Genomic DNA, 24,594 nt, shown 5'->3' on the forward strand with positions numbered 1-24,594 from the left:
TGCACTTATGCTAAGTTGGCAGAGAAATGGCTTCAGCCTGGGAAGGCCAAAAAAGCATTGAGGCTTTCTGTCTAGGCTGGAGAGGTGACAAGGTGACCTTGCTTGGGTGGGGATGTTGGTCCAGGTGACCTTTCCAACATCAGCCATTCTGTAATTGTGTGAGAGGAGCTGACTTCAGGAGCAGGTGGAAGGTGAGCTCATCTCTTCAGTGACAGGCCTGGTGTGCCTGGGCATGTGCTTTTATAGAAGTCATAAAGGATGTTAAGGAGGAGCTCCTCTGTTCTCAGTTTCAAGTCAGTTCCCAGAGCAGTTTGTGGAATGCTGGTGGTCCTGTTCATTTCTGTTGCAGATCCAGACATGGGGCCTGGCTTTCGAGTGCATGAGATCCCATTCCAGTTCAACCTCATGAAACTCTTGCCCAGGTGCCAGCAGGTGGAAATGTTCTTTCTAATGCTGACAAAAGGTAGGTGCCTCTTCACCACCTGCCTCCCCTTGTCCTCCCTCCTGGCTATGGACAGCCTGCTCCACATGCTTGTGTCTCTGGGCAGCAGCATCTGAGCACTGCCATGCTTTTTTTAGTAACTCAGTGCTGTTCTTCCCAGCTCTGCAGCCCCAGGGCTGTCCAGCTATATTGCTGCCTTTCCTGGGATGGTAATTTGTAAGAGCTGCTTTTGGAATTGTTAAACCTAGATAGTAGCTTTGTGGTGGTGGTTTCTTGTGTGTACCCCCAGCATCTCCACAACAGTTAGAGTAGCAGGGTGGGTGAGTGCAGGGTAAGTAATGATGCCAAAACTCGAGGGCCTCCTCAACACTATCCAAGTCAGTCTTGCAGAGGTGCTGGGGAAATTCCTGGCTATGTGGAAGTGTTGCTTTGCAAAGGGCTGTCTCCTGGGGTCGTGGTCAGATGGTGGCTATGGAGATGCTGTCTCTGAAGCTGCCATGGTTCTGTTTTGAAGCAGAGAATGAGGAGGTGACCAAGGACTCTTCATTTGTGCCCAATGAAATGCTACTAAACCTCTTCCATGGCTGCCTTCAGCATGACCTCAGTGACCGTGAGATCCCCATGGCCGATGCCGATCACGTGGCTTTCATGGAGCAGGTTCTGCAACGGGATCGTGATGGCCATCAACCCCCCTTCACGCTCCCTGTCATCAGAGGTGAGCACTAGGAGTGTGGCAGTAGTGACACAGCAGCAGTGAGGTTTTTCAGGAGCCTTGCTTTCAAGTCTCATCCTCAGCTGGGGTTTCTCAGATTGGTTTCTCTGTGCTCCATTTCAGAAGAAACCCTAAAAGCTTCTGGAACCCTGGAGCAGCAGGATGCTTCTGCATCCTATCATCTTGTTGGCAGTAATGGCACCAGGGATATGACTGGCTCCACAAGTACTCTGCAGGTACTGCTGTGCTGCTGTCCTTCTCCTGAGGCCCCTCAGAAACCAAGGCAGCAGCTCTTAAGGAGCAGGAGAGTTAAAAGGGCTGAGAAAGGCTGAAAGGCAGCTGTTCTTACCCACTTTGGCAGCATCCAGGCTGTATCCTGGGCTGAAGTCAAGCAGGAATCTAGAAGGTGTGTGGATAGTTGCATTCACTCTGGGCCAAGCCTGTTACAGCAGCACTGGTGCTGTGCTGCAGATTGTTCTGAAACCATGGGCAGTCACTGCCTAAAGGTCAGAATGGGCCCCAGCACAGCTGGCTAAGCAGCACCTGACTGTTGTGCTGTACTTCCTGGAGCTGCTCCCAGAACGGTGACTTCTAGAGCCAGGCTGCTCTGTGAATGTGCGGAGGTGACCAGGGTGGTTTCAGTGCTGTGCCAGCAAGCAGGCCTGGAAGAACTTGCTCTGTGTGCTGCTACCTGTCTTTAAGGTGGGCCTGTGCCATATGCTATGAGTTTATTGAACTTCTGCTCTTCCATCAGAGCCTTGGCAACACAGAGCTGCCTGAGGATGATGTGACACTGCGTGACACGATGGGACCCTTTCCCCCTCAATGGCGATGTTATGCCAAGCTGGTGAACCCACAGCATGTGTTCCTGACCTTCCTGCCAGCCACCTTCTCAGGTGAGGGGGTCTCTTGTGGGGAGCAAGAGGAGGCAGCAGTCCTACACATCTCCTCAGGGAAGCAGAAAAACCAGAATCATCTCTTGTAGGGTGGAGAGAAAATTGAATAGCAGAGTTCATGCACAGTCTTTTTGCACCACATGGCCAAGAATAGAATAGTGCCAAGTGTTAGATGTCCTGCTTTTCTCTCAGCATGTGGTGCTGCCCACATAGGGTTTTCAGGTGGGGGATGTGGTGTTGAGTTGTTTGCTAGCTGCAGCCATTTGGACTGTTTTCCCAGTGGGGTTGTTAATGCATGGATTAAGGAGATTCCTAATGGGATGGTCTGGGAGAGTCCCTGCTTCTGGGCATTGGCACTGGTTTGGCTTCCACTGAGCCACTGGTGAAGGCTGCTAGGCTCAGGTGAAGCTGCTTCTACACACAGAGAGGTAGCAGGAAATCTGCTCTCTTGGGACTGTTGATTGAGAGGTTAAGCTGTTCTCACTGGACGAAGGATGATTTTATTTCCTTTTCCTCCAGATGTACAGAAGCTGATGGCTTGTGGGTTGGACAAATCTCCAAAAGATGAGAGTCGATCTGGAGAAGATACCATGGGACCTGTCTGTGCAGAGCGAGTCAGGGCTGAAGAGGGGGATGCTGCAGTGCCATTGCCAACCCTCAGCATAACACCTGCTCATGGTACTGACAGCACCTTGTTAAAGTATTGGTTTCCTTGCTATTCTTGAGCATACTGGTGAGCAGATTAAAGCAGGAGGAGTAGCAGGCTGCTGCAGCCTGTCAGCTCCTGCCTGGCAGTCAGCAGAGTCAGGACAAGAGGCACAGTGATGTTCATGGGGGCGTGAAGGAGTATGTAATTTGAGTTGGGTGCCCATGGCCTAAGGTTGGTTCCTTGTGGGGGAAGGAGGTTGCAGGTAGGATAGAAGCTCCTAGGAATGGCAGTAGTGAGCTGCACTGGGAAGTCAGTGACTCTCATTTCATTATCAGACTGGCGCTATCAGCAGCACATTGTCTTAGGAAGAAGGGCACAGGTCTTGAGGTATATGGGATTTGATTGCACAGCCCCTAGGGCAGATCAGACATGCTGACAGTGAGAATGAAGGGTCGTGCTGCTGCAGGAGGTAGTGGTGGTGGTGGTGATGAGCAGTCATGGCTGTAAAGGGGGTCAAGGTGGCCAAAGCACTGAGTGGTTGGGTGCTGGGTGAGGATGAGTGGTGAGAAGCTTGAAAAAACAATATCTAACTGTGGTGTTTCTGTGGGAGCTGTCTCAGACCAACCAAGACCTAGGAACCATCAGAACTGTCACTTTTGCAGAAGTGAGCCAGGACCCTGGGGAGCAGAGTGGCCCCTCCCGGAGAGATGTGCACATCTCCTTCTGTCGGCAGAACTCGCAGTCCGAGCTGGCCGAGTGCCGCCGCTTCCGCTGCCCCATTTACATCTACAGCTGCTCTCTGGAGCTGCTGCGAGAGCAGCTCGTCAGCCCGCGGGCACACCGCCCTCCTCGCGACATCTTTTTCAGGTAATGCCAACCATTCTTGGTACCTAGACAAAAAACAGGAGTTTCCGTGACAAGAGGCTGGCTCTAGCCCTGTCGGCTTGGCTTGGCCTCTCTGCCTTATAGCAGCCACTGTCTGTGCATGCCCTAGGCTCTGCTTTACTGGCACCAGAGCCGTTTACAGTTTAAAATGTGCTTCCTTGCTGCTAAAGGCTGTGGTTCCTCTTTTCCAGGTCCCAGTCTCTGGAACGTCCTCCAACTACTGCCTGGCTAGACCACAAGCACAAGGAGTTGGTGACTTACTGCACGCTGCTGCAGGAGCACTCCCACCAGTGCTATGTGAAAGGTGAGCAGCAGCACAGTGGGACCTATGGCAGGGTTGGGGTTGGACCCTGGATCTTCTAATAAAGCAGTGTCTTATTTTTCTTGTGGTCTTACTCCAAGCAAAGGGAGGAGCTGTGGGACTTATGTACCACCAGGAGGGATTTAAAGATGCCTCTGTGCATTCCCTATGGGCCTTGCAGAGGCTGTTCTCAAACCTGTGGAGTGCTGTGAAGGAGCATTCTTTTTTTCATGCCTTCCTCTCCCCTTCAGGGTGACAGATGCCATGGGCATTCTGGTGTCACCCAAGCCCAGGCTAACATGTAGCATGGGTGCCCTGGCTGCCTCCTGTCTCCCAGCACCAGCACTGACTCCAGCTCTCTGCTGGGACTTGGTGAAGATCCTTATGTGGCCACTGCCTGACTCCTACAGCCTCACATCCTTGGGATGTCCTGGGATGCTCAAGCACTGTGTTTACCTCTAGGGCTGTTCAAGAGCCTTCAGCAGTCACACGGCATCAGCTCCCAGGACCTGCTTACTGCCATGGACTACTGTGAGGAGCTGCTGCAAGAGATTGATATCACCAACTTCCTGCTGACGGTGTGCAGCCACGTCCGCTCGTTCCGAGAGAGCCATCAGCATTTCCATACACACTCCAAGGCAGCCAGCTTCCAAGTGGGCAGCATAGAGCAGGAAGAGGAACAGAGCTCTAGGGAACGAGGTGTCCTGGTCTCGGAGTCAAGGTAGGGACCCACCTCAGTCTTGCTTCTGTTCTTAGCATTGTGCCAGGACAAATCTTTTTTTCAAGCAACTTTTAGTGCCTGCTGGAAGAAATGCTGTAGGGCAGAGCCACAGAGAGGAGCAGATACTTACAGTGAGATACCCACCTCGTATGGTGTTCACCAGGACCCTCTATTTTTTACAGTCTCTGGTGACATCCATCCTTTATTTCTCTTGTAGTCTTGGCTCATTACTGTCCCATCTGGCCTGAGCTGGAGGGCAGTTTGTCTGCAAGCCTGCAAGACTTGTTTCTAGAGAAATTATGCATCTCCTGCTGCTTGACTCATTTGAGTTTGCTGTTGACTCTGGTGTAAATGACAACTTTGTTATCCTTTTCTAATGAATAAAGTGTCACTTTTTAAAATTAAAAATCTTGAAAAAATGCACAAGAGAAAAACCAAGGCAGAATTGAAATATGCTAAACTTCTGTCCTGTTCCTTAGGGTATTTATGAGGTTTGTATCTCCTCTGAAAACTTAAGGGAGAAAGAAGTGCTGTGCCTTAGTGTACATCACTGTACATCCCTGTAGTCTGTGTCCCTGTTTCCCAGGCAGGGTGTGTAGTGTGGTGTACAGACATGGCAATGTGATCAGCATGGTGAAACTACCTCAGGCCTGGCTTCAGACGGCAGGAGCCCTTATCTGGGCACGTGGGTGGCTGCTGGGCTGTGCAGCTGTGGGTGTTCAGATTGTGTTGACACAGATGAGGTCTGGGGAGCTGGGAGGTGGGATACTGGCAGGATGGATAACATGTAAAACTTCTCTTGTTTCTCAATCTGCCTGTCTGACCTGTCCACAATCTTGTCAGTGCTGAAATGGAAGACTACAGCGAGCAGGACTCCCATAACATTGCCAGCCCCATGGAGGAACCGAAGAGCACTGTGGGCACCAGCTGCTGTTCAGAATTTCCCCTCTCACTGCTGGAAATTGGACAGCCCTGCCAGGCACACCCAGACTTGCATAAAATTATCCAGGTGAGGAATGTGCAAGCTTGACCTGGCTTCAACAGGAGGGTGTAGAGGAGGATGTCTGCTTTATACTTGGGATTTCTCTTTTAGGAAAAATTCCTGGAAATTGGAAGTTTACATTTCAAGCCAGTGCCATCCAATCCTCACTATTTCTTCTACTGTCCACCATCAGCCAAGAAAGAGGTAGGCATGGGCTTGTCCTGTCAGGCACCTGATCCTTGTGGAATAGCTTTTCTTGGTGTCAAATATGGATTTGGGGCTGGCAGATCCATGGGTAGACTTAGTCCCTAGAGCTCCCATCAACAACCTGATGATATACTGCTTGGCATGGTTCTAGTATGTGCCCTTTTTCTCTCCATTTCAGGAAGAGGCATCTCGGGATCAGGCAGACAGGAAAGGCAGCGAGGACATGGAGGGATCAGAGGCAGAAATGGCAGCTGAAGAAGGTAAAATTTGCTTGCTCTGTCTTGGAAAAGAAAATGTCTGTCCATGTGGAGATGCCTTTCAGAGCTAGGTGTGTCTGGTCGGGTCTCTGGAGCTGTGGACCTCGTTTGCTGACAGGGAACCTGTATCAACAGGAACTGTGTCTGGATGCTGCATTGCCACAGAGAGTGACCCAGAGCTGGAGGTGGAGTACCGTGAGAAGCTGGAGCATGAGTTCCCAGACACAGATTCCCTCTCAGACTCCAACACGGTGAACCAGGATGATGATTCCTTCAGTGTGCTGGGAGGGGACTCGCTCAATGAGCAGGAGTTCCTGGAGCAGGAGATGCCCCCACTCTTTGTGCACCTGACCTGCTCAGTGAAGCTGCGTAGCCAGCACAGCTCCATGCCTGTGCAGTCCCTGCCAACTTGTCTAGGTGAGAACAATTCTTGCTGGGGGGTTAAATGGTAGTAGGGCTTCTGTCAGGTCCCTGCTGGGTGAGCAGCCCCTGGAACAAGCATGCTGTGTCTTAAACAGCAATCTCCCTGGACCAGCCTTCCCTGTAAACCCCCAGGGTTTGCCATCATCAGACAAGGGCTTTTTCACCAGGTCTCCCACTTGCTGTGGGATTGGTCATGGAAGGTTGAAAGGATCATGGAAGATGATGGTGGCCTTCTTGAGTTTGTCCAGGTGTGTGTGACAGCCACCTCTAGCAGTCTCTGTACTTGACACCAGGCTGGGTATGTGTGCAAGCAGAGATGTTTGTTGCTTGAATCCCTTGGTTTGTGATCTCTCCTCAGGGGAAGTTTTGGGCTGCCTGGAAAGCTGTCAGGGCTTGAACACCATTGACTTGGGGGATCTCTGTGTCACCCTGGACATCTTTGTGTTGACACTGCCCCTGGAGATAGAAGTTGTGAACACAGACATCCTCCACAACAGGTAGGTGGAAAGAGGCCCAGTCACCCACCCTCTGCCTGCCTAGCCAGACAGTCATTCTTGGCTCATCTCCATGTACTGAGACTTACGATTATTCTTCTCACAGAGCCCGTCACTCCTTAAGAAAACTAAAGTATTTCCTAGATAGGCTCACCTTCACTAGAGATCCCTTTCATGTTCTCTGTGTCTGTTTATCCTCTCCAACACTCAGGCTGCTCTCTCTCCTGTGACAGATGCACCTCGGAGAGCAGCGTGTCCTTCACGCGCTCTCCGGGGCAGCCGTCCTCTTTCCGCTCGGATGAGGATATCATGCACAACCTGGAACGGCTCCCGTCCACCGGAGATGAGAGGTATGGCACTGCAGGGGTGGCAAGCCCCTCACTGCTTCCTTTTACTGCATGGCAGCTGCACTGTGGTAGCTGCACGAATGAGAAGAACTGGTTGGTTCTTTGTCTCCTCTCTCCTAGGCACCCTGCCCTTTCCAACCTTCCTGGAGTGCACAGGCAGGCTATCGAAGCCACCATGAATGAGGTAAGCCAGATTTGCCTCCCTGCTTCTACCTAAAGCACTCAACTGCTGTTCCACACTTCCTAGCCTGCTCCAAGCTGCAACCTGTCAGCTGAACTGACTGTTAGGCTTTACTGGTGTCACATAGGCTCTTAGCCTTGTGGTTCCCAAAAGTGTGGGATTACCCTGAGAAAACTCTTGCTGCAGTTGGGGTGGGCCAGGCAGAGCTGTCTTTTAAAGGCTTTTCTTAGGTACATTCAGGAGGTAAGGGATGTGGGTGATGAGAGGGGTTGCCTTCATCCTGTTGGGATGAGGGTGAGAACTGGGGGAGGCTTGCAAACACAGGTCACCTGGATGTTGCTCTGTGTCCTTGCTCTGCTCAGATTCGCTGGCTCCTGGACGATGAGATTGTGTCAGCGCTGCGTCACTCGCAGGTCATCAGCACCTCCATCCTGCACAGGGTGGCCACCCACATCTATAACTCCAAGGGCCGGCCCAGCTGCCACAGCGAGGTGGTGCTGCTCCAGTTTGTCTTTGGGCCTGAGCACTCTCTGGAGAAGTTCAAGGAGGTAAAGAGAAAGCCCTGAGGTGGCATTGTGCTTTTCTAGCAGGATGCTTATTCTTCTCTGTGTTGCAGGAGTTCAGAAGAATGGCTCTGCCAGGCTACATGCTGAATGCAGAAGGCAATGACTACCACTACATCTCCATCAGCCGCCTGCACTCCAGGAGGACTGCTCCAGACCCTTCAGGGACACCCTGCTTGCAGCAGCCAGCTGCAGGTGGCACCAGGACAGGCCTGGGCCAGGCAGGCCAGGAGGGGACCAGTGAAACAGAAGCAGAAGGCTCCGGGCTGTTACACCACACAAACTGTGTCCTCCCAGAAGAAGGCCAGGGTCTCTGGGAGTGGCCAGAGAGTGAGACACGAATTGTGCCTGATGCAGGGAACCCTGCAGGTGGAGGCAGCCACACACAGAATGAGGTGAGAAGCACTGAACAATCTGTTGGTGAGAAGCTGTGGGACAATGATAACAGAATGTAGAAGGATGATGGGATTTTTTTCAGTGCCTGTTTTTCTGGTCATTTTTGTGGCCTTGGCTTTGTGCAGGTTCCAGGAGATATGCTGAGGCTTGATCAAAGCAGAGCACCAGGCCAGGACTCCATGGAGGAGACAGTTCCAGAGACAACCATACAGTCGTTGCCATCGTCATCCTCTGAAAAGGGAAACAGTGAGAAATCACCACTGGTGACACCATCTGCAGCAAGCCTGTCTGAGTCTGTAACACAGGGCAGGGAAGGTAGGAGCTGCAGTGTGGGCAGGATGTAGCTCAACATCAGAAATGTTTAAGGGAAAGGGCTGATTCTGGCTGTGACATACATAATACAGCTGCTACTCCTGTTGCTCTCCCTAAACACCTGCATTGTTACCCAGGACTTTGGTCTCTTCCTTGCCAGGTGCTGGCAGTTCAGTTCTTAACAAGTACCTAAGATACAAAGCTGTGCTGCTGCACTGATATCTCTGATGACATGCAGTTCCTGGTGACTTCAGTAATGGCTGTGAGGCCCCATTCCCCAGCACTGCCTCCCCATGGCCAGCACAGCCTGATTGTCCTGTGGTGTGATGTTTCTCCAGCGGATGGGGCATGTGATGGGGCTTAGCAAGTACTTTCATGGTCAAACCCATCTTGTCTTTGCAGGCTCCAGCAGGCAGCGTCCCAGCCGTGTGCAGAGCCTCGTGTCAAGCCAGGGCAGCATGGACTCTGACCATCTGGGTGAGCCTCCCAGGGCAGGGGGGCTGACAGCGAGTGGTGGCACTGATAGTGACACACAGGGTGGGGGTCTGTGTGCCTGGGCTGGGGTGAGCCCTGAGGGCAGGGTTTGTGAGTGGCTGCCCTGCCTAGGGAGCAGGTGTTTTGCCAGGCCTAGGACTGAAGTGAGGCTACATTGCAGGTTATGATGGGGGAAGCAGTGACTCGGAGTACGAGGAGGCGTTAATGAGTGACCAGGAACCCAGGTGTCCCCTTATGCCGGATTTCTGGCTCATCATCAAAATCCATCAGGACCGAGTGGAGGTCTACTACCACACACGGTAAGGAGGGTCCCCTGTCTGACCACTGCCTCTCTGCACTGTGACCTTGTTGCCACTCATCTCTGGATAGAGTTTCTCCCTGCTCAGTGTGGGTAGGAAGTTGCAGGACTAGATTGGTGCTCTATAAGTGGAAAACTGCCATCCTTCCCACTGTGTTCCTGCTCCCAGCACCCAGTGATGGGCACTGTCCAGGTGCCCTGCTGACCCCATCCTCCCTTTATTCATAAAGCAGCCTGAGTGTGGAGAAAGCAGCATCAGCAGAGACAGAAGAGGAGCAGCCAGGGGAGTGCCAGAGTCTCAACCAGGTGGTGGTGAGGAAGATCAGTGAAATCTGCAGGGTTGTCAATCAGGTAATAAATCTTAAGAGGGCACTAACAGAGCTGCCAGTGATTAGATGGATTAGATCAGAAGAGACCTCTGGAGGTTGTCTAGTCTGGGCTCAGCTCAGAAGGCCTGGGGAAGCCAGTTCAGCTGGTGGAGTCCCAGCTTGGGGTGGGTCACTGGAAAAGGGACTCAGTCTGTCTCTAAACACTTCTTGCTGTCTTCTGTGGCTGTGCAAGCAACAGAACCAATCTTTCCTCATCCTTTGCAGCGCTTGCTGCTGCAGGACCTGCATGACAGCCACATATGCAACTCATTACTGGTGGCAGAAAGTGAGGAGGACATCTGGAAGAGTGAAACACCCTATACTTCATACAGGCAGCGTGTGATGCCCACGGATGGTATGGATATTCCCTTAGCCATGGCTCAGCTGCAGTGCTACAGAGATGCCTAAGAAGATGTTCACTTCCATGCTGTGGCCCCAGCTATGTCCTATGTATTTTACAGATTACTCTGTAGAGGAGAGCTACCAGCCCCGGGACTACCTGGCTGCCACCATGCAGTTCATGCCAGGGCACTTTGCTTGTGGGGTGGTGTGGAGCACCCTCATCCACGTGCATTCACGCCTCAAGATGGGCCCCAACATGGGGGTCTCACGAGGTGCGTACAGCCCAGGTTCCTCCCGTTTGGCGTGTCAGGAGTCCAGCTGCTGGCTGGATTGGCACTCCAGACAAGGGTATGTGGGATAGCTAATGTCCCACATTGCCCACAGCTATCCAGGCACTTCGCTCGGTGCTCAACGCCTTCTCTGTGGTGAACAGGAAGAATATGTTTGTCTACCAGGAGCGTGCCACTAAATCTGTTTTCTACCTCCGGTAAGAAGCCAATGTGACTTGTTGGCCTTGCTATGTGTGTTACACAGACTGAGAGCTCCTTGGGACAGAAAGTGTCTGCACAGCCTCAGGGATCATGTTGTGACCCAAACAGCAAATATCTGATTTCTGATGAGTTAGTCACATCAAGTAGGGCCCATCCTGCTCTCCCTGTGCTAAGCCTGTACATAGGAGGAAAAATGAGGGCTTTTTTGAGGGAGCCAGAGAGCAGTTTCTTCGCAAACTCCTTATTCTAAGGACTAGTCCTCACAAAGTGTACAGGGGAGAGAAAGGAAGATGTGGATCTTCTATGGATGTACAATGCTGTCATCCTTGGGAATGGAGGCTGACATGTCTTTCTGTGTTCAGGCTGACTGAAACCACCCACAGTGGGAAGGTGTGGGAAGCAGAGAGCAGCCTTAGTGCATCATCTCGCTCGCTGGCACTGACACGCAGCCAGGAGCCCATTTACACTGAGGATCTAATGGTGAGTCTGCTGCTCTCTGCGAGTGGACGTGGGTGCTCATGGTCACAGCAATGGAGGCAACTCTAGTTCCAGCAACCTGGATTTTATGTGGGGTAAAACTTACGCTGTAGATGTGTGGAGTGGGACAGCAGTGGGTGCTGTTTGCCTGACCCTGCTGACAGCCTGGGACAATGGTGGATCTAGAATTCATATGAAACTACTTCCACGTGGCTGTTTTTGTTTCTCCAGGGTTCTCGTTCCTCTCTGGACACTGCCTCATGCCGTAGTGTGGACTCTGCCCGCCCTGTGGGACAGATAGACAGACACATCCAGCTGATGGTCCATGGTGTAGCCCCAGCAGGTATGTGTTAGAGCACTTGGCAGCAGAACTGTGCTGATGTAAAGCAGAGGAACAAAGCTCTGCTCCCTGCTCCTTTGCTTGAAGAGAGGAATCTGACTCCTAAGCAAATAGCTTTTCCTTAGCACAGAGCTGCTCTCTGTTCTGTGTGGGTGAAAATACAAGGAAAGGATCCATAGCCCACAATGAAACCTCCTGCAGACCCTGTGCAGGAATGCATTTGTCTTAGAAGACTGCTAGTGCAGTAGGCAGTGATCATAAACCCATAGAAAAATATATCTGAAGAAACTGATGGTGGGGAAAGTCAGGTTCCCTCTGGGAAGTGAGTGTGAGGATGGTACATCCTGATCAGGGAGGGAGAGGTGGCTGGAGTCATTCTTACTGGATGGGGTGAAAAAGCTGCTTTTACCTCTGCTCACTTGCCAGGGCCTGAGATCACAGATGAGCTGGTGAAGGTGCTGCGCAGACGCCTGGATGAGGCCACGCTGGATATCATCACTGTCATGCTGGTGCGGAACTGCAAGCTGACCCCAGCAGATGTGGAGGTACCTCACTGGCTAATCTGCTCTCTTCATCCCAGAGCACTGTCCTGCATTTTGACCTGTCTCAGCTGCTCCTGCCCCAGGGAAGACCAGGGCAGTTTGTTACATCCTGTTCCCTGCTCCAGTGCATGGTCAGGCTAGCATTCCCTGAGGTATAGCAGTGCTTGGTCAGGCCAGCATTCACTGAGGTATAGCAGTGCTTGGTCAGGCCAGCATTCCCTGAGGTATAGCAGTGCTTGGTCAGGCCAGCATTCACTGAGGTATATGCTGTGTGGGTGCCAGGATAGCTGGGAGATTCCCTCTGCTGGGTTTATAGCATGGCAGGACTTCCCTGTGCCCTCCTTCCCACACCTTGGAATGAATGTCTGCCTGTATCTGGGGGCTGTCCTGAGCAGGGCCAGGAGTTGGACTTTGATGATCCTTGTGGTCCCATCTGATTCAGGCTATTCTATGATCTGTCTCAGGACACTGTCTAGGGTTCTGCCCACCACACTTCCCCCTTTGCAGAGCCAACCAGCATAATTTTTATCACTGTTAGAGCCCCAGGGCAGCCTGCTAGTCCCAGCTGGGTTTTAAAGCCTCCTGTGTGCAGTTTATCCAGCCCCCCGGGACGCCGCCCACCGAGGTCCTGCAGTTCTCGCTGCCGCCCTCGGCCCTGCCCTGGCTGCACGCCGTGGCCTATTACCTGCGCCAGAACCTGCTCATCTTCCTGCACACCCCCAAGTACACCGACAGCAACGTGGAGCACCACTTCAAGGTGAGCAGGGCTGGGGCTGGGACAGGGGTCTGCCCAGCTTCTAGCTGCTGCTGGGGGCTTTTGTTGGGGCAGCTCAGACACTGTGCTGCCAGCTCTGCCGTGGGGGGTTAAGGAGAAGCTGACACTAACTCCTGAGGCCTGGGGGAGTTCTGCAGGACTGAGCACATCCTGATTAGTCCAGACAGGCCCTGCCTTCATGATAGGCAATTGCTGTGCAAAAAGCAGCAACTACAAAGCTTGTGCCCACAGTCTTCTCCCAGGAGCATGGGAGAAGACCCCCTTTCAAAGCTGAACTTGGCTCCTTGCATGGCTCCCTCAGATCTAAGGACTGAAACATCAGGATTAATAAAAATTTGGGAGCAGCTATCCACTCCTTAGCAGGGCCATAGTAAAGACAGAAGGTAGTAAAAACGGATATGTAGTGCCACATAACTCTGCATGAACTGCAAGATGTTCCTTCACCCCAGCAGTTGTGAAGGCTGTGTTGGCAAGTGTTTTGAGTACATCTGGATTTGATTCTACAAGTTTGGGAATGAGCTCTGCATATACACAAGCCTCTTTCCAGTTAAGGCAAGTTCTCTAATCTTTGTCAGTATTCTTCCTTGTTCTCCTTAGCACTACTTCAACCACAATGGGAGCACCCCTGACCAGGATCTCTATTTGTACAACAAGCCAGGTGGCCAGGGCACTGGTGGAAAAGGTATTGTGCTCAATTCTTCTGAAACAGAGTATGGGGCTGTGTGCTGGGGAGGTGTTTCCTATGCTGGAGAGCTGTGAGTGACTGAGGAGGGTCAGTGCTGGGGGAGTATGTTCCTCCATGGCTGGAAGGTGGGTAAGGTGTGTACCTGAGGGACTGCACACCTCTGCATGTGTGGCACAGCAAACTGAGGCCTCCCACAAAGCAACTTGCTGAGCTTGACCTATTGCTGCAGGTAGCAGCTCTAGACACAGTGAGACCTCAGTGTGGGGCTCCATGGGGCTGCAGGTGGGAGCAGTTGTGGCAGAAGCCTTGCTGCAGAGTGAAATCTGGCTGTGTGTAACTGAGCATGGGCTGTGTGGGCAATGTCCTTGCTTTTTTCTCTAGACTGCTGGAGAGGGGACTGGATAGGGCCCACCCTGCAGCAGGTTGTCATGTCATGTTGTGTCCAGGCTGTGTGGTCTGTCACCAGGCCATTGTGTGTCTTGTGCCCCTCGTGCACTGTTTGAATGTTCTTCTGTTATGTAGGTACCATGTCGGACCTTGTGCAGCACCTCTTTCCACTCTCTCACTTCCAAGGTAGCACCCGTGGCTCCAAGTATTACTCCATCTCCTTTTCCTGTGCAGCTCTCTGGTCCCAGCTGTTCTTGTTTTCCTTGTGTTGTGGCTTCAGCTCTGACTGCTCTGTGTGTTTGTGTGTATGTCTGTAGCTGAGCCCTGTTTCTTGCTGGCTGGATAAAGGAGCAAACAGAACCTGTTGTCCTGAGGTGGCAGCTCAGTGATTCCCAGCTGATGAGGGTCTGTTTGCTGCCCTGTTAGCTTGCAAGCAGTGAACTCCAAAATCTTGCATCTTTTTTCCTACAGGTCCAAACAGGCATCTCTTCCCTGAGGAAAATGGGAGTCCTGGTGTTTTAAATGGCATTGATGCTCCAGGGTGTAGCATCATCTCTCTCCCAGTGGCTGTGTCCTGGTGTGGGGTGTTCCCTTCCTTAGCAAAGGGCTGGAGTGGCCAGGCACTATTGTTATAGTTGTGTTCTTTGTAATCCAGTGAGCCTGGGTCAGAGGGGGCTCAGAGTCCCCCACAGATGGGAGATAACAGTTCTGCAGCACCCCACCTCCAGTGCACCAGGCAGTAAAACCCTTGGCAGCTCTTGCTGATGTACCTCATTCTATAGCTACAGAACTCAGATTGATTTTTAGCTTCTTGGTTTGTTGGGTTGTTTTGTTTTTTTTTTTGTTGTTGTTGTTTTTTTTTTTGTTTGTTTTGTTTTTTTTTTGTTGGTTGGTTTGTTTTTTTTTTACCTGTGATTTAGTGGTTTGATTTCAGCTTCTCCATGCTCCTGGAAGCCTGTTCCCTGTGACATGGAGAAGAGCCTTTCTCCCCATTGGGCAGGGGCAGGCTGCTGACCTGGCCTGCTTCAGTTGTGCTTGGTTGTTCTCATGTCCTCAGCTCAGACAGACTGAAGCAGAGCAGAGGTACAGGAATGGATGTGTTAGGGAAATGTGTCAGAGGCTGAAGGGGCTGAGTGTGGGAATTTATCCAGGAGAAGAAAAGGGGAATGTTGTATAATTACCACATGATCATTCAGCCATTTTGGTGGGTCTGGGACTGACTGCCAAGGCAGACTCTTGAGGAGTTTGTGCCCTTTACTGCTTAAAGAAAGAAAGAAAGTCTGGTTGATAGAGCTCATATTCACTGTCATGTGGGGCAGATTTCCTGCTCTTGATACCTCTGTATTGACACCCATGTCCTGGAGAGCTGTCCTACTGTAGCAAGAGGTTCTGTGGAGGTTGCTTGTAGGTGTAGTTTCCTCATTATGAGTGCACATGAGCTGCCCTCTGATTTGAGCTTCTCTCCTTTGTGAGCATCTCTCTCCATCTCAGTGCACTCTCCCTTGTGTCTGCTATGCCTTGGAGGAAAGGTTGCTGCAGAGCTTATGCTTCAGAGGGAATGATGGAGACTGGGTGGTTGTGCTGCTGCTGATTAGACTGGGCACAGCCTGCTTGGGCTGGGTTTGTTTCCTTGCAGAGAGGGGCCTGTCCTCAGTGCAGAGCTGGGGATCCAGTCAGGGACACTGGTTTCTCTGTGGCAGTGGAGCCTGGTGTCACTGCCATCCTTGCTGGGATGGAGAAGGAGAGAGTATGGGCTCAGCAGTGTTGTAGAGCTGGGGTTATTTGTGTCTGGGCACATCACCTTTAGGCCGTGTTGGGGCAGCTTTGCCATCCAGCCATCTGAGTGCTGGCTTAGTCAGGGAGCTTTCAAAGGGAGTGGGAACATCTAGGGTTACATTGTGAGGTTTGGACCTTGCAGATGCTTCCCTGGTGCCCTGCCCATTGAGCTGGGCCATGGGGAGTCAGCTCTTGTTTCTGCTCTGGTCCATAGCAGGGCTTCTCCTGAGTGGCCCAGGGCTCACAGCTTGTGGCTGTGAGGCAGGAACCACACAGCTGCTCTGCAGCTCTGAACTGTCCTGTTGTGCATGCGTAGGGCTCAGTATAGAGAGCCAACAGGCAGGGTCTGAATTTTTATCTGCAGTGACTCCAGGCTAGTCAGGGTGTGAGCCTGCCTTTGGGGAAGGCACCTGATCTTGTTCAGGTGTACAGTGAGGAGGGGGCTGTGAGTGTAGTCTGCAACAAGGTGTCCTATCTACAGGGATTATACATCCTTCACAGCCTGGAGGGGGCTGCTGAAGAGTATCTGGGCCCTGTACTCTGTCCCTTAAAAGGGCAGGAATGGTGAGCCCTATCCTGGATCAATCCAGCATAAAGGTTTTCCTGGTGCAAATGGAGATACTTTCCTCTTGCATGTGGTGCTGAACAACCCAGGAAGCTCCTGCAGGGCAAGGTGAAATCTGCTGTGACTCTACAGGAGAGAGATTCTTGGAATGATGAGGACACCCTGTGCCAAACATGCTTCCTACCCTGGCTCCCCACAGGCACAGCTACCCTCTGCTCCCCTGGCTGCCTCCCCTCCTGTGGGCCCTGCCTGCCACGAGACACCCTGCAACTCAGGTGGTGACATGATGGTGCCAGCTGCGGGGTGGCAAGGTGTAGGCAGGCACTGTGGGCTGTGTTGGTGCTGTGTTGATGGAGGCTGTCTCGGATTCTGCCCCGCAGGAATCGCATGCATTGCACTGACATTCGTGGATGAGCACGGCAGCCCCACCTTGCTGCCCCACGGGGACAGGCCTGACCCTCTGAAGCTGCCTCCCCCCTCACCCATCGCGGGCCTGCTGCAGGACAGCGACTTTGAAAGCCTCACGGCCGTCAGCAGGCACCAGCCTGGAGCGGAGCCCCTGCCTTCAGGTGGGGAGCTGGCCAGCCGCTGCCGACTGCCCACAACCTCCACAGCCCCTGGGGCGCCTCGGAGGCTGCTGGAGGCGGGGTTGAAGAGCCATGCAGAGCTACCCTTTCCCCACAGAGCCTTGCGTGCGGGTGCGCCTGGATATCTGGGAGAAGGGCAACATCAGCCTGCTGCAGCTGTCGGAGAAGCTGCGCGGGGCCCTGCGCCATGCGCTCTGCGATGCCGTCATGGAGTTCCTCGTGCTGCCGGCCCCGCTGTGCCTGGAAGCCGCCTGCCCCCTGAGTGCTGCAGACCTGGAGGACCTGAGCGCTGCGGGTGAGAGCCTGCCCAGGATGGCCACCTTGGGCCTCCACCCAGCCTTGCTCCTCCTGCCTGGCCTGCAGGAGCTTGGCTGTGCTGGGGGGAACCTGCTTGGGAGGGCAAGGAGGGAGGAAGCTGCTCTCCCGTGTGGTGTCTTGGGGAAGAAGCATTGCAGACATTGGTGTTGGGGAGATATTTAAGGGTCTGTCTGTTCCCCAAGACTGAGTCCACTTTGCTGGATGTTACTGATGGCTCTTTCCCTTCTCTCCAGCCAGGCTCTGGCCAGACACAATGGGGTACCCAGCAGCTTTGCAGGGAGAGGCTCTGCAGAGTCTGATTTGCTTTGTCTCCCCAGGAGGCCTAAGGAGGACCATGTCAGAGACCAAGGGCCTGGCCCTGGCCAGTGGGGGGCCTGGCAGAAGCTGTCCTCCACCCCTGCACTTCACCTCTGCACCTTCACCAAGCTCTGGAGAGCCAGTGACACCCACAAACAAGCTGGGACGCCGCAGCTTCTGGGACATGCTGGTAATGTTGCTGAAGGAACAGGGCCTGTAAGGTCCTCATGGTGCATCAGGCCATAAGGAATAAACAGTAGGGATCTGGCTGGGAGTGGGAAGCCAGGCTTGCAGCAGGGACTTTGAGATCAGGGCTGTGTAGGTGCACAACATTAACTTATCCCTTCCTCCCCTAGAGCAAGACAGAGTCCTCAGAGCTGGGCAGCCCCAAGACTACTGATGACATTGTGCTGGAGAGGCCAGAAGAGGCTCGCACGAGACGGCGGCACAAGACAGAGAATGTCAAGCAGCACCTGAGCCAGGATCGGGCCACGGCCACAGCTGAGCTGGAACAGGCACAGAGGCAAGCACAGCCTGCAGGCTGGACAGCCAGGATGTTGTTCCCCCAGTCTGTTGTACATTGCTCTGCATCCTGGCCTCTGGACCACATTTCTTTTCCTTGTAGTTTCTCCCTTACACTGGCAGTTTAGGAAAGCTGCCTTCCACATACAAAGCCCTACCCCTTATTGCTGGAGTGTTGCTGGGAGCACAGCTGTTTCTCCCTGCCAGAGATCCCTTCTCTGACACTCATATGGCTACTGGCAAGAGTGACCCAGGTCAAGGATTGTATCAGCCTCAAAAGGAGGCTCCCAGGGCTCTGCTCTGGAGCTGTGAGGGGACTGTTGCATTTTCTACCTTCACTACAGATACAGATGACTGATCTGGTGTAATTGTGCTTCCCTTCCCTCTCCTCAGGCGCCGAGCCTGCCAGTTGGAAGAAGGAGATGTAGGTACCATGCACCCACTCTTCAATCAAACCTGCCAGCAGTGGATGGCATTCATGAACCACCTGGGTATGTGTTTCCAGACGGGCTGGGAGTGGGCCTTTCTAGCCAGAGCTCTCAGGACAAGTCCTCTTACAGCAGCATCCATCTTCATTCCTGACTGGTCCTAGTTGCACACCTGTCTCTCCCCAAACCTCCCCAGAGTCATATTGGTCTCAGGGCCAGCATCAGCATTAGAAAGCTGTTGCAGGAGGCCTGGCATGTGCCTGTGCATCAGAACAAACCTTCTAATGCCTGTGGTTGTCTGCCATGCTCCAAGTCCAGGGCTTGCTGAACTTGCCTGCAGGTGCTTTGGAGAAACCTGGACTCTAGTAACCAGCTGTGGTAGTGCTTTAGCTCCCAGGTGTAGCAGGGATGGAGGATCTGAGCCTCTGCAACATGCTCTGGGACTCTGAAGTTGCATGGGAGACCCTCCTGTAGGCAGGGAGGGAGAGGAGGAGCACCCTTCATATGCATGGGTTGTACAGCTGCCATGTTGCTACTTTCTGGTTACCTTTCCCTTTGGTGTTTGTACATCCTCTCACACTCCTGCTGGCAAAGTAGAGCTGTCCTCTTCCTCTGATGTGGAGTAAGCCAGGAACAAAGAATAAGTGGGGGAATAAAGTGCTGTGCTCAAAGCATACAGGGTGTTTGGTCCAGGTCCCACTTTAGGCCAGAACCTGAAAGTAGGTTATTTCAGGCTTCATCCTGTCATCCATGTAAAGTTCTTGTTCTCCAGCTCTGCCTGCCTCAGGCCCTTAGCACACTCCACTGCTCACATGGGCAGGATGTGGCTCTGGGGCAGCTTGGCACCTTGTCCTACAGTGCATCTTCCATGCAGGGTGCCCGTCAGTGCAGCAATGCTCCTTGGAGATGGTTTCTCGTTTCCTCCTGTCCTCCATCCTAGTGGAAGTGGTGAACCTGGTCACTGCCCTGGCAAGTGACACCACTGTCAAAGTGTTTGAGCAGATCTGGTGAGTTACGCAATTCACAGGTGACTGTTTAGCACCAGCAGGTGTTGATCAGCTGTACTTCTACTGCCACAGCTCTTCTTGGCAGCCACCTCTGGGGCTTTTCTTTGCAGCTACCATCGGGGCACTGCCTTCCTGCCCTATAAGTCTAGTCAGAGTACCAGCCCTTGCCCTGGAGTCATCAGACACTTCATCCTGCTGGGACGCAACTTCCAGCAGTGGCGTTGCAGCACAGAACAGGGTGAGTGCCTGGCTGTGGTCCCTGGGACTGTGCTGGGGTCTTTTGGGGTGACATCAATGAACAAGGGTCCCCTCCTTACTGGGACAGAGGTGGGCAGTGGGTTGTCTGGTTTTGCCTTCTGAGACCTTACTTTTGATTGTGCTTGTGACAGCTTATTTCAAGATGAGCTGAGCAGTACTGTGGTAAAACATCCTGTCATGACATCTTAATGGCATGGTGGGACATAAAAGTGGGATGAACCAGTACTGAGGGTCATAACTATGGCTTCTTCCAGTTCACAAAGGGCTCCAGCGCTTTGAGGCCATGGAATTCAGCTCAGCAGAGAGAGGCTCTGATCCCAGCCTTGTTGGTCGAGACCTGGTGCCCCGGCAAAGGTTCCTCTTCATGGAGATCATTGACAAAAAGGTAGCAATGGCTGTGGCTGTTAACAGGGGACTGTAACTGAGCTGTTGGCATTCTCCCTGTTCCAGCCTGTCATCTGAAACTGGCTGCAGCAAGTACCACCAGAATACCCAGGGCAGCCTGTGCCACCATGCAGGCTCCCTCTGAGCATGTTCTTAAGTCTTCCTCCCCTTCCTCTCTCTCTCTCCAGCTGACACTCTACACTTACAACTGGTCCCCAGACCTGGGGGCCAACTTGAACTGCTCCCTGACACGCCTGCTGCAGTGGCAGAATGCCCGGTCCCACATCGTGCATTGCCTGATCAGCCAAAAGCTGGGACTCTTCCACCACCACTGCTTCATGGACACACCATGGCATGAGGACAGCAAGCAGGTAGGGCACCACTCCAGGCAGGGCAGCCCTTTCTTCTTCAGGAAGGGCCTTGGCAGTCTGGGGGTCTGAGGAAGCTTGCAAGCACCTTTTGTGTGCTGATTGGCAGGGCATTCCCAGACATTCACATGTCCTACTTGACCATTTCCAGCCAGACTGTTGCCCTGCTCTTGGAGACAGGTGAAAAGAGAAGCCAGGTCCTTCTTCTAGCAGCACTTACTGGTGACTGAATGACTTAGGGTGGAGGCTGAGGAATGGGCTCCCCACTTCACATTAGAGCCATGGTGGGCCCAGGTGCACTGTTTTTGGAACTGGTAGTGGAAAAAGCTAACACAGATGTCAGCAGATAGCCAGAATTGGATTTACTCTGGGGGTTCTTGCTCCAGGGCTGGCAGTAAGGAGGCTTTCATGGCTGTGTGTGTTTGCTTAGGAGCCAAATCCTTTCCTGAACTCCACTTTGGAGGTGGATGCGCTGATCCGGAGCCCGTGTCCCCCACCCAGCAAGGAGCAAGGCCGGCTGAGCAGCTCTGCCCGCAGCCTCCCGTCCCTGCACTTCCATCCCGACGTGGTGCCCTTTGACGAAGCCCTGCGGGATGTCACCACCATCAGGCGCTTACCCCACGGGCCTGACGTGGGACCTTTTGACCCCGTGGCTCGGCATGGGGCCCAGTTTCTGGAAATCAAGAGCATGGAGAGGAAAGGTAAAGCAAGGGGGCTGATACCATGTGAGCTTGCCTAATAAATCTCACTTCTGGAAAAGGAGATCAGAGCAGAACAAGAGTTTTGTCAGGAGACAGTTCTCTGTAGTAATGCGTTATGGTCTGTTCAGGGTGGGAGTGAAGGAGAGTAGCAATACTTCGGGCTGTGGCTTGATGCTCTTGTGACTTCTCTCTTTCCTCCAGAACTGGAGAAACAGATGAAGATTGAAAACCTCTTTGTCACGTGGCAGCAGAGATCAGCTCAGTCCAACATGCCTATCAGTGTGAGTGCAGCCTGGACAGGTGGTGGGCTGGGTCTTCTTACACACTGGGAGCACCAGCAAAGGGGAGCACTGCAGCTCCAAGCAGGGTGTGTGGTGGGGATGGTGCTAGGCAGTGGAGTTAGTGGTCTCTGCTTGAACTTTTGGGGTTGCAGGGCTCTGAACCATGTTTGGGCCTCACTGCCCAGTATTGGAAAGGCTGTAAAGCAGGGGATTCCCCCAAATATCTCCATTTGAGCAGCATTGCAGTATCATGGAGAGCTTGTTCCCAGCCTTGGTTAGGGGTGTGTGCTGTAACTATGCTCCTCTCATGTCATGCAGCTGGCAGACCTGGAGACTCTGAAGCAGTCCTCACGCCTGGTTCACTACTGTGCCACCCCCTTGCTCTTTGACCCGGCCTTCCGGCAGCAAATCCAGACTGACCAGCTGGGCAAGGTCGAGGGGAAGGTGAGTGTCAGCAAGCACCACTGGGGTCAGGCTTTGTGCACAGGGACAAAGGAGCTGTCTTTTCCCAAGACAGGGCTGCTCTGGCTTCACTCCTAAAATACAGGGTGGATTTGAATGCTGTAAGTTGGAGACTGAAAAAATCCTTGGGTCCTCAAAGCATTTCTCCTGCAGCCACTCTGTCCCTGGAGAAGACTGATTTCCTTTTCTACCCAGGGAATTCAGGGCTGAGTCTGGAGAAGCCATCAAGGGCACTGTCTGATACTGGTCTGTTAAGGAAGCAAGACTTCCTTTATGCATTCAGCAGCCAGACCTAGTAAGCCTTTTCTGGACCCAACAAATAGACAAAACAATTGAAGGCAAACCAGCTGAATCCTGAGCAGGTGGCAACCTGACAGACTCACCAGTGCAGATCCCGTACTGGCTGTTCACAGTCTGTATGTGTGTCAGAAGGGAAGAACAGGCTGTTGTAATTTATCAGAATGTCAAAAGGATTTTGACAGTCTTTAAGCAGAAGTTGCTACAGAAATTGAACACTCACAGGTGAAAGAGAAAGTATTATCACAGAATGAAAACTTCACTTTGTTTTTGGAACAAAATGGAGCAAAATGGAAATTGGTTATTGGATTTGAAGAGCCTTGCAGCAGGGGTTTCAAGGTGCTGTATTGGTTTCTGTATCTCCAGGTCTTTTATTGGGACATATAAGTTGCCAGGCTTTGCAGTGCTGGAGGGCTGTTCAGATTGCTCAGAACAGAAAAAGAATGCAAGGAACTCAAAAGGCACCTGAGTAGCCTGTGAATTGAGAGCTTTTGTGGGAGCTGGGACCTGGTTCGCAGTAAAACAGCAGAATGTGGAGAGAAATTTGAACCCTCTTGTATTGTACACTCACTGCAGAGCCTGTACAGAGCACACATCTCAGTGGTTTCTGCAATTTGTGAACAGTTGAGTGTAGCAGACACTGGTTAGAGTGCATCAGAAAGAGGTGTTAGTATAATGGGTAATATTCTAATAAATTTCTAAAATACTTGTGTATTAATGTCTTCATCTGGCCAGTTAGTGTGAGACCAAACATCCTGTGGCAAAGGCACTGAACTGGAGAGACTTGGAGAAGGTCAGAGAGTAGCTGGAGAGATGCCAGGTAAAGAGACATCTCTTGTGGTTGGTGGAGCAGATAGGCAGAAAGCCAGATAGAAACATGTAACAGAGCTGCAGGCTTAAAGTGGAGAGATCAAAAAAAGAAACCTTAGTCTCTCTCAGCACATAGAAAAGGAGTATTCAAGACATCAAAAGGAGAACTGAGTGTTTAGAAGGAAACACTGTTCCTTTTCAGTGCTACTGAACTGCTAGGAAATCCTGAGAAGTCAGCGGGATTCATAAGGGGATTGGACTCTTACCATGGTAATAGGAGCTGAAGCTCTGAGCTTTGCATGAACCAGTTGTGAGCCACTAACACTTTGTGGAAGCTGTTCTGGGGGAGGCAGATGTGAATGCTAGCACAGGCAGCAGGTTCCTGCAGGTTATTGCAGCGCTGTTAGGTCAGTGCATGGCTGGGTAGATCTTGGATCTTGCATTTTGGTGCATGCACTGGGACAGTTCTTGGACAACCAGATGTTAGTGCTCTCTAGCAGAGAGATATCTACCTTTTGCTCAACCAGTGTACCTGGTGTCCTCTGCTGGGGCCAGTCACAGCAGCTCTCCTTAGGAGCTCACTTTCTCCTGCAGAAGCGCCACCGCTCCAATGACTCTACAGCTTCGGGGAGGGACCGCAGCCACAGCTGTGACTCTGCAGATGCACTGCCCTGCAAGGTGAAGGAGGAGCCCTGGCTGCAGGAGATGTGCAACGCCTTCCTGCAGCAGTACATCCAGTACCTGCAGAGCATGGGCTTCATTCTGGTCCAGGTGCGGCCACCCTCGCCTACCACTCGCAGGTCAGTAACGTGCTGGGAACCCTGGTGTTGGAGAAGAGCCAACACACTGAGCTGTGCCCTGGTTTGACACAATAGGTCTTGGCCCCCTGCTCAAGGTGTCCCTGCTCTCATTCCCAGCAGCACAAGCCGGATCCGAGCTCTGGCAGCAATGGGAGTGGAGGGTAGAGGGTCCTTTTCCTACACAAAGCCGAAACCAGAGGGAAGTCCAAAGGTGAGTGCATTTCTGTTACAAGAGTGGAACTGGGATGGAAGTCAGGCTGTGGAGTGGTCCAGTTCTGGTTGGCTTTTGAAACTGTTTCAGGCAGAAAGGAGGTGGGAGGGCAGAAGAAAGCATGTCTAGACCAGCACCATCTTTGAGAGTTTGAATGTGATGAGATCTCTTTGCCCTCCTGCATGTCCTCCTACAAGCCTCAGAGCCCTTTCCTGTTGTTGGGTGGAACCAGGGCAAATAATCAGAAGACTGGTAACAGCTTGGCGGGGCTCAGAAAAGGAACAGGATGACCTAGGGCAAGGAGAGCTGCTTTTGGGTGAGATTCTGAAGTATTACCTGTCAGAGAACCTTCAGCACCTATGCTTAAGGGCAACTCTAGGGCAGAAGAATCTTTAGTTAGAGTGAGATGAATGCAGAAGTTAAAGAGGTTAGAGAAGATAAGCCTGGAATGGCTCTACTGTGAGAGCAGGTTGAGGTTCCTCATGTATAAAGAAGTGGCAGCTAGGGAGGAACAAGTCAGAGCTCTACAATATTGCAGCTAACCTGGAAAGGGA

The 24,594-nt window shown here is 52.4% G+C and overlaps 1 protein-coding gene across 1 annotated transcript in view; it reads left to right on the plus strand.

Moving 5' to 3' along the window:
- SZT2 (SZT2 subunit of KICSTOR complex) overlaps positions 1-24,594 on the plus strand; it is a 53,776-nt gene that overhangs the window by 21,592 nt on the left and 7,590 nt on the right. The window contains exons 21-63 of the mRNA XM_039711814.1: positions 350-463; positions 957-1,157; positions 1,278-1,390; positions 1,909-2,050; positions 2,570-2,728; positions 3,362-3,566; positions 3,776-3,888; positions 4,348-4,606; positions 5,450-5,615; positions 5,700-5,792; positions 5,974-6,055; positions 6,188-6,469; positions 6,834-6,972; positions 7,203-7,319; positions 7,437-7,500; positions 7,860-8,045; positions 8,114-8,455; positions 8,582-8,771; positions 9,171-9,245; positions 9,424-9,562; positions 9,792-9,912; positions 10,155-10,284; positions 10,391-10,543; positions 10,656-10,758; positions 11,125-11,242; positions 11,471-11,582; positions 12,006-12,124; positions 12,714-12,878; positions 13,494-13,578; positions 16,690-16,878; positions 16,994-17,191; positions 17,532-17,701; positions 17,868-18,034; positions 18,427-18,524; positions 19,336-19,468; positions 19,579-19,706; positions 19,981-20,111; positions 20,299-20,481; positions 20,909-21,179; positions 21,381-21,460; positions 21,779-21,904; positions 23,624-23,829; positions 23,947-24,040. Coding sequence (XP_039567748.1) covers positions 350-463; positions 957-1,157; positions 1,278-1,390; positions 1,909-2,050; positions 2,570-2,728; positions 3,362-3,566; positions 3,776-3,888; positions 4,348-4,606; positions 5,450-5,615; positions 5,700-5,792; positions 5,974-6,055; positions 6,188-6,469; positions 6,834-6,972; positions 7,203-7,319; positions 7,437-7,500; positions 7,860-8,045; positions 8,114-8,455; positions 8,582-8,771; positions 9,171-9,245; positions 9,424-9,562; positions 9,792-9,912; positions 10,155-10,284; positions 10,391-10,543; positions 10,656-10,758; positions 11,125-11,242; positions 11,471-11,582; positions 12,006-12,124; positions 12,714-12,878; positions 13,494-13,578; positions 16,690-16,878; positions 16,994-17,191; positions 17,532-17,701; positions 17,868-18,034; positions 18,427-18,524; positions 19,336-19,468; positions 19,579-19,706; positions 19,981-20,111; positions 20,299-20,481; positions 20,909-21,179; positions 21,381-21,460; positions 21,779-21,904; positions 23,624-23,829; positions 23,947-24,040 — 6,461 coding nt within the window. The remainder of the gene's footprint in view (positions 1-349; positions 464-956; positions 1,158-1,277; positions 1,391-1,908; positions 2,051-2,569; positions 2,729-3,361; positions 3,567-3,775; positions 3,889-4,347; positions 4,607-5,449; positions 5,616-5,699; positions 5,793-5,973; positions 6,056-6,187; positions 6,470-6,833; positions 6,973-7,202; positions 7,320-7,436; positions 7,501-7,859; positions 8,046-8,113; positions 8,456-8,581; positions 8,772-9,170; positions 9,246-9,423; positions 9,563-9,791; positions 9,913-10,154; positions 10,285-10,390; positions 10,544-10,655; positions 10,759-11,124; positions 11,243-11,470; positions 11,583-12,005; positions 12,125-12,713; positions 12,879-13,493; positions 13,579-16,689; positions 16,879-16,993; positions 17,192-17,531; positions 17,702-17,867; positions 18,035-18,426; positions 18,525-19,335; positions 19,469-19,578; positions 19,707-19,980; positions 20,112-20,298; positions 20,482-20,908; positions 21,180-21,380; positions 21,461-21,778; positions 21,905-23,623; positions 23,830-23,946; positions 24,041-24,594) is intronic.

Source organism: Passer montanus, unplaced genomic scaffold, assembly GCF_014805655.1.
Source record: "Passer montanus isolate IOZ18808 unplaced genomic scaffold, ASM1480565v1 scaffold25, whole genome shotgun sequence".
NCBI lineage: Eukaryota > Metazoa > Chordata > Aves > Passeriformes > Passeridae > Passer > Passer montanus.